The 8,616-nt window shown below is 51.4% G+C and overlaps 1 protein-coding gene across 4 annotated transcripts in view; it reads right to left on the bottom strand.

Moving 5' to 3' along the window:
* Positions 1-8,616, bottom strand: part of Ppp2r2c (protein phosphatase 2 regulatory subunit Bgamma) — an 89,236-nt gene that overhangs the window by 55,990 nt on the left and 24,630 nt on the right. The window contains exon 1 of one of the 4 annotated variants that reach the window (XM_029477622.1): positions 4,394-4,590. The exons of 2 other annotated variants lie outside the window; for them this stretch is intronic. In XM_029477622.1, the coding sequence (XP_029333482.1) occupies positions 4,394-4,490 (97 nt within the window). In that variant the 5' untranslated portion in view covers positions 4,491-4,590. Of the gene's footprint in view, positions 1-4,393; positions 4,591-8,616 lie in introns of those variants that run through there. One more of the 4 variants, XM_029477623.1, reaches the window with a different exon arrangement.

The following is an 8,616-nucleotide window of genomic DNA, read 5'->3' as shown; positions in this document are numbered from 1 at the left end:
GATCTGGGGGCTGGAGAGATGGCTCAGTGGTTAAGAGCATGGACTGCTCTTCCAGAGGTCCTGAGTTCAATTCCCAGCAACCACATGGTGGCTCACAATCATCTGTAATGGGATCTGATGCCCTCTTCTGGTGTGTCTGAAGACAGCAACAGTGTACTCACATAAAATAAAATGTACTATTTGTTTGAAAAAACAAAACAAAACATTTGATCCTTAAAAGTTTTCCAAACAATTCGTTGGGGTGGGGCAGAGGTGCATAGGAATGTTTTTATGGAACCCCTAGAGTGTATCAGAGCAGCCCCAGATTCTTTGGGCAATTCAACAAATACACATCAGGGCCTCAGCAGAAGGCTACCCATGGGGGTCCCCTTGGGGTCAGCAGACTCAGCTGCAGGTCATACCTTAGGACAGATAATGACTTGACGCTGCCTGGAAGGAGGAGACCGGTGGTTCTCAATTTGTGGGTCGCCACCACTTTAGGGGGTCAAATGACCCTTTCACAGATGTCACATATCAGATATCCTGAATATTTACATTGTGATTTGTAACGGTAGCAAAATTACAGTTATGAAGTAGCAATGAAAATTATTTTATGGTTGGGGGGGTCACAACACGAGGAACTGTATTAAAGAGTCACAGCAGTAGGAAAGTTAAGAACCACCGGGGGAAACCACCTTTAAGAATACAAAAAGGTCAGGTGGGCCAGGCAGTACCGGGAAGTATGGGAGCCACACACCTGGGGATACTAAGGAAATGCCACTCTACTAATAGCCTTATCCCAAAGAAAGACCAGGGAGAGCCTGAGGCTCAGAGAAAGAGGTGAGTCCCTCTGTGACCCACCCAGCACTGGGGAAACTGGTCTCCCGAGGCTTCCCTCCATGTGAAGAAAGAAAGACTCAGAGCCAGATGTCCCTCTGGGTTGTGCTGACCCTCAAAAGAGGCAGCCTGGCCCCAGGCAGGCAGGGACAATAGTGGCCTGCTGCCAGCTCGTTCGGAGCTGATGGGTTGACATGCTTACTTAGATAAATCAAGCCAACTCTGGGAGCAGCCAGCTCCTGCTTTCCACAAATAACCATTTTACAGATTAAGTATAAAGCAGGGCAGAGGAGGAGGGCTAGGGAGGTTCCCATGGCTCTCACACGCTGGGACGCTCACCCGCTTTAAGAAGCACAGCCTGGGAAAATGTACTTAGGGGTCAGATGAGGTGGCTGCTTGCAAGCCCAAGGATCAGTACTGCCTGGCATGGGCACGGAGCCTAGAGGAAGGCATGTGACAAGAACAGGACACCATGGCCATGGGCGGGGCTCTGAACCTCAACACCCACTGGTCTCCCACATATATATAAATCCCCTGCCCGGCTGACTATATTACCAACCACAGACCCACCTACCCCACTGGCATATGCTGAACACAGCCACCACACAGAAGCTCAAGTGTGCCAAGTTCAAACTCCTGCTAGCAGAACCCTACATCTGAGAGTAAAGTACTAAGTGAAAAGTCAGAAGCTGAGGAGCCCAGGGCTAGGTACTGAACCACCTGGTTAACTGGGACTCGGCCACTCTCTCACCTGCCTTCCCCGGGGCCTCAGCTAGAGGCCAGGAAGAGGTTCATGGGGAATCGGGAACAAGTGTTCAAAAGCAGGCCTGAGATCCTGGGGAACAATTTTTTTGCTGAAACGTCCATAAGTGGCCTGAAGACAAGGACCAGAATGTGGCTGATTAATGAGGGAAGCGTCCCCAGGGAAACCCAGGAAGAGGGTGCTCCAAAGCAGTAGTGTCTCTCACCTCACAAAAGGTCTCCATGGACAACCAGGTCTCACCCAGGCCACAACAAGGCTGGTGCCTCTGCTCTTCTGCACCAACCACTGTACAGAACTGGGCAAGGCTGGTATGAAGCTACCAAGCCTTCCAGCTCCCTGCAGGGCGAGTAGAGGAACTGCCAGGGCTCAGTATCACAGGGAGTCCAGGGAGCTGAGTCCTAGGCTCAGCTTTTCAGAGCAGATAACGTTCCAGATTGGGGGTGGGGTGCTAATACGCACCCACTGGATCCTTCAGCCCCAGGAGGTCTGGGACAGTGATCAAGCATTTAAACATACAGCTCACACTCCTGAGAGCAACAGAGACCACAAATCACCTCCCATCAATTTTAGGTTGGTCTGTCGGCCAAACGAATTCATCAGAGCCCATGGCTGTCATAAGCCTTTCTGTTTCCCTGCCTCCCTACCTAGTGACGGAATGGAGATGTAGAAGGTCTGGGCACCTTGGACATTTCCCGGTGTGATGCTGACGAGTGCTCCAAGTGGCTCTCATACAGCATGGCTCTTTTCTTCTCTAGCCTCCCTACTCGAGGCAGCATGAGTGACAGAAGCCAGTTGGCTGTAGCCCCCGCTCCATGACCTCAGACAAAGTGAACTGGGCTGCTCAGCCTCATGCTACTTTGTGCTTTTGCTCGCTGACATAACCCGCTTTGTCTGTAATGCCTCCAAGGTTCTGGGGACCCAAAACGAAGGGTGTTCCACATGTCAGGCTTCCCTCCTTATCCTCATGCCTGGCTCCCCTCACCCAACCCTGTCCTCATGCCTGCCAACTGCCAAAGCAGATCTGGGCGGAGAGGACCAGTGCTCACACCACTGTCTGGAGAGGAGGTCACGGGCCTTCTGCCATCCCACATGACCCTGCAAGGCCAAACATGGCAAAGCAGCCTGGTCACGTGATTGGTAGATGGTGGATGCACTCAGTACCACGTGAAGGTTGAGTTGAATCAGACAGTTCTCCTCTGGATGTCCGTGTCTCGCAGCAGTCAGGAGAAATGTTCACAACAGAAGGCAACGCTCACTCAGCTTCCTTCTCTGCAGACCCTTCCACCCAGCAACCTTCCCTCCCCCAAGATGAAACTCTTTAATTACCGCCTCCTTTCCTTATTGGGAATTAAACAGGTTTTTATAAACTGAGCCAGATTTCTAAAGGACTCCTGTGCTTTTTTTCCCTGTGTAGTGAAACATGGTGCAGGCTTCCAGGGCTCTCAGCCAATCTTAGTACCATGGCCCTCAGACCGATAGCTTGCAGACTGCAGAAAGCCTGCACCTGATTAGAGAGAGGGAGACGGGGAGAGGATATGAATTATCTTTTGCCACTTCTATTTGTACCCTCATTTCCTTTAATTAGAGAGGGCTGCGTGTCAAGGAAAGAGAAGGTGACTAATGTATGCACGGTATACAGGTGGGCCCTGGCTGGCTGGTGTTTAGGAGTAATTGAGGAAGTGAGGGCACAGAACAGAAGCTCTGTGAGCTCAGATGGGTCCCAGCATGCAGCACAGATTCCATGTAGACAATGGATCTTCTCCTTCTAGGACCACACACAGCTCCAGGGATGTGGAAAGAGCCCAAGAAAATGCCACCTGTTGCTGTTTTGCCTTGCCCATTTCTAGAAAAGGCCAGAATACAAAAGCATGGCATCTCTCCCTGTGAGACGCAGGCAGAAGAGGCAGTTTTAAGGAACGGCAAATGCAGCCCAGAGAACGTGCTCCGCCTGACCCCGCTGGCGCTGCTCTGCTAAGATCAGCAGAAATGACTAATTACTCCGCTCTGCGGCCCATGAAGATAAAGATTGTAGTTATCATCAGCACAGGGTGTGTGCGCCCATAGAATTGGCCAGCTTTGCCGCTAGTAGTGGGCACTGACTCGTGGCACTACATTCAGATGGTGATGATTTTAGTTCCTAATGCTTTAAATAAGTCACAGATTAAAATAAATTAGAAGTCTAACCTCGGCAGGCTCAATAGCTCATATCCATCCCAGAAAGGCAAGGTGGAGGGACCATCCTCTGATGTTCTTCTGACCTAGTGAACTGGGCTGGTGAGGGACTTTGGTCACCAGCTCAGGGACAGGCCCTGGGGCAGCTCTACTCCCCTATCTCAGAAGGTCCATGAGTCCTATTGCCCTCCTACCTCTGGGACACCTTGACTCACTCCTATGTCTGGAGAGATCCTCCTAACCTGAAAATGTGACATCATATTCTGGTTGGTATTATTTTTAAATTCCCAAAATAGAGCTTCTTGTATCTCAGTCTAGCCAAAGATGACCTTGAAATTCTTATCCTCCTGCCTCCACCTCCCAACTTCTGGGATTACGGGGGTGCTCCATTATGCCCAGTTTATGCAGTACGGAGGGTCTGGCTCAGGGTCTCCCACATGGGATGCAAGCACTCTATCAACTGAGTTAATTCTCCAGTCCCAAGAGGAGGTTGTGCCTTCAGGATGAAGTCCAAAGGCCGTGAGAGAAGCTCCTGGAGCTTCCTTTGCAAACTTCTGCACATAAGCCACCATCTCATGTCCTTAAGTTTCACCCACCCACCCACCACCCTTCACCACTGTTCCCATTGGCAAGAATACGAACCTCTGAAGCCCAGCTCAAGGCCAGTTTCCAGGAGGCGTACCGGTGTTCTCCTACTCCTCTCCTTGCTTCCCAGGTCTTCCAAGTTTCCATGCTCCATTTTCCCACCATCGCCTTGTCCATTGAAACTGCCTCCTCCCAAAAGCAGGCTCAATGAGGATGCCCTGGGCCTGCTATGGTTTAAATGTGTCTTTAAAGTTTGCCCAGGGGAAACTTATTCTCCTGAGCAACAGAGGTGGGAGGTGACTGGCCAAAGAGCTCAGCCCTCAGGAATGGACTAATGTCACTGTGGGGCTGAGTTTCCAAGAATAGGCTTGCTGTTAAAGCTTATCCTCTCTTGCTGAATCACACTCTAAGTGCTTTTGCCTTCAACTGGGAGATGATACAACAAACACATGAATCCTCTCCAGGCACTGGCTCTCAATCCCAGACTTCCCAGTCTCCCAAACTATGAGAAAATAAACACCTCTCCTTGTCATTTCCCAGCCTAAGGTACTGTTGAAACACTCATAATAGACTAAAAGACCAGCGTATTCCTGGGACTCATAAAACAAGATGCAGGTCAGGACAGGTGAACAGATGTTTCATGAGCATCCCAGAAAGGTTTTACCCTGTCCCAAGGCATGTTAGAGGAAGAAAGTGAAAACTCATGTTCCTAATGGCCAATAATTTGTAGGATGGATGTGGGGGCTCAGCAGAGGCTCACTCAGGGAGACCGCAGCACCCCCCCCCAGCACAGTTCAGGATCTCTCAGTAATATGGTAGACTGGATATAGCATGCTAGTTCTGTAACCTTGTGGGGAGAACACCATCCAGGTGAGGTGATCCTGGGGCTGTCCATGGTGCTGATGCCCAAGCTGGGCCTCACATTCCCTCCTGTCTGCCTCATTCTCCTAGACCTGTGCTCAACTGTTTTAATTCCTAGACCTGACCATATCTCTCCCAGCATCTGGGCTGAGCCCCCGGAGCAGACTATGGACTAAAAGGGCTGTGGGAAAGTGGGGCCAGAGCCAGAAGACAGCCAAGCAACGTAGCAGCAGCATATCGCAGGAAGGATGACCTGGGTTTAGCTCTGTGTGAGCATCTCAGAGCAGCCCAGCCAGGAGCCTGGGACCTGGGCTGCATAACCACTGTTTCTGGCAGCCAACCAGAAGATATGAACTCCCAAGATTCCTGGTTGTCAAGTACACAAGCAGCATGAGCTCCCGCAGCCCAAGGTCAGCCCTACAGCATGACTGGTACAGGCTCCGGAGGAGAAAGCATTAATGGGACCCCAGGGGGATCTGTGCAGCGGCTGATGACATCAGCTGTAGCCATGATCCATTTCCTCCCTTTGAGTCCTTCCCTACACTGCAAACAGAGACTTTCCCACCTAACGCCCATCTCTTGCTTCTCAGCTCAAAGCCCTGGCAGACTCCACACCTTCCACCCCCTGATTCCCACTGCAGGGATCTGAGGCCCTCTGCCTGCTCTTTATGTAGTCCACACCACTCCACTGTGCTTGCAGCCTCACCTTATCACATTTCCACATGTACCATATTTGCACGCTTATCATATTTGCACGCTCATCATATTTGCATGTTCATCATATTTATACACTCGTCATATCGCACACTTATATTTGCATGCTCATATTTGCACAGACATCATATTTTCACACTTATATTTGAACACTTACTATTTTACCTTCACCTCTGCTCATGCTGTGACCCTCCCTGTTGTGCCATCTGGCTGATGGGTCCCCTGTCACCTTTTTCTCAGTATGCCCAGGACTCTGCCATCTCCATTCTGCACCCCAAGCCTCTTTTCACTAAATACTGCCCCAATGAGTATCAAGGGGGATATAAATACATACATACACACATACACACACACACACACACACACACAGATCCGTGGAAGGAAAGAGGCTGGTGAATGCAAGGCTTATTCTGCTCACTTATATGTTTGGGCAGGAACTACCCAGTCTCTATCCATGACACGGCTACAAATCCTCCTGGTACCCCTGGCATCAGAATCAAATGTCTGGTGGTGGCAGCACTCTACCTACCAAAGCTCTCTTCCTGCCTGTGTACCTCTGTGTACCAGAGGCTACAAAGGACGTAGCTGACTGCTGGACAGACTAGAACAAATCCAGTTTGACCCAGAGTCTAGAGGAGAAGAGAGAACAGAACACAGGGCAGGGGAGGACAGGACAAAAAAAAGGACAGAAGAGGAAAGAAGAAGTGAGGGGAGAAGGCAGAGGGCCAGGGTACCAGCCGGCTGTGGTCACACGGTCCTCAAACCACCCAGCTACGCCTGCCACATTCTGATGTGACTCAGAGACTACCAGTAGCTTGGGGACCCTGCACTTCAAGGAGGCTAACAGACTGTGTCTCACATGCCACCTCCTGCACAGGTTTCCAGCACCTGGCCTATGCTCCCGCCATCTGCCCCTAGCAGAAGGTCTCCCCACCCCCAGGCTACAGACAGCCCTCCTGCTTAGGGCTGGGGGGCATCTTTTTGCCTACTCTAAACAGAGGACAGACTAGCTTCCCAACAGCCTATTTGGAAATGGTGGAATCCACAGGGAAGGGGATCTGCCCTCAGGCAACTGCTCCAGCCCAGGGGGCACCAGTCTATGAACCCCAGAAGACCATGGGCTCTGCAGCTCAGCTTAGTCCAAGCGGTTTCAGGCCCTACTGTGCACACAAAGCAGGAGGAGATAGCGACGATGACGATGGAGGAGGGAGAGGACGATGACAATGATGATAACTCTGGTGACTACCAAGGCACCAGGAGAAGCTCACTGCTACGTGCTTCCTGTGAATTAATCCTGTTACTTTCCCAGCAGGCCTAGCATGGAGGCACAATTCTACTACCCTCCTCCTACAGAGAAATAAAAGTGGGCCCAGAACTGTTAGGCGACTCCCTGTGGCCACATGGCTAGTCTGAGCCATGGAGCTTGGAGTGCAGGTTCCCTGCCTCCGGAGTCTGTGCTCACTGGCTCCATGTGGAGCCGCTGCGGCTTCCAGGAGGCTGTGCTCTGTGTGAATTCTGGAGGAGCCACCCAAGAGAGGCTAACATCACAGCTGAGAGACCTCATCACAGCTGAGGAGAGCCAGGGTCCAAGAGCTCACAACCTGCTCTATGCCACACAATGGACTTGACCCTTTCCCCCCACCCCCCAGTGTCCTAGAAAGCAGGGTCCCCCAGTTTCTAACTTCATGAAACCTCTCCTTCCCTCTGTTCTCTTCCTCCCCCAACTTTCCTTTCTCTCCCCTCTTTCTCTCCTCACTCCCCTGAACCCCATCATCACAAGGCTCTCGCCTGCCTTCCCGACAACCTGCCTCTTCTCTGCTGTTACATCAACTTCTCCCTTCCCCCAACTTTATCAGGAGAGTTTTGTGCATTTTTTTTAAGAGCAAAGGGTACTTTAGGATACATACAGGGCTGTACGGACCCAGGCTGTCTGTCTGACCATAATAAAGCAGGGTACAGTCTAGACTTCCAGACAAGGCCCAAAGACACGGAACCTGAGGTCACAGCCCTCAACTGGAACCACAGGAGCCCAGGTTCCAAGAAGCCCCATGTTCCAGTGCCACCTCTGCCACCCCCAGGCTGTGTGACCGTCACCAGTTGTTGAGCCACTCTAGGCTTTCTGTTCCTGGTCTGTTTAAGTATGGGCTGTGATGAGGCTCTAGAAGATGCTGGGTGTTTTGGCAAATGTCTTCCCTCCCCACCCTGCCCCCAGGAGTCCTACCAGACCATCTGGTCCACGGGCTTCAAACAGATGGCTCTTGGTGCAGCTTCACCCAGCCCACGCCGCTGAGGCAGCAAGCATAGCAACTCATCCTGGTCACGCACTTAACTGCTTGTAGCCTTCTCCCAATGGCAAGGCCTGGGACCGCAGGCCGGTCCAAAGACCCGATAAGAAAAGTGAGTAGGTCCCCAAGTCAGAGGCAGTCTCCACAGAAGACAGCAGGGCAGTGTGTGTGGAAAGAGACCCTTCCTTCCACCTGTCTAGCCATGTCCTACCAAGTCTCACCCAGAGCATCTGAGCTTTTGACTCCCTTGGTTTCAAAGACAGAAAGACTGACATTTAAGGAGGTGACATAGCTTCCCCCAGTACTCTCAGGAGACCTACCGAGGCCCAGATGCTAGGCTTCTGAAGTTTGGGAGAATTCTCTCTCTCTCTCACACACACACACACACACACACACACACACACACACACACACACACAC

Source organism: Mus caroli, chromosome 5, assembly GCF_900094665.2.
Source record: "Mus caroli chromosome 5, CAROLI_EIJ_v1.1, whole genome shotgun sequence".
NCBI lineage: Eukaryota > Metazoa > Chordata > Mammalia > Rodentia > Muridae > Mus > Mus caroli.
Note: the sequence above shows the minus strand (reverse complement) of the source record. Positions and strands in the feature narration are given on the sequence as shown.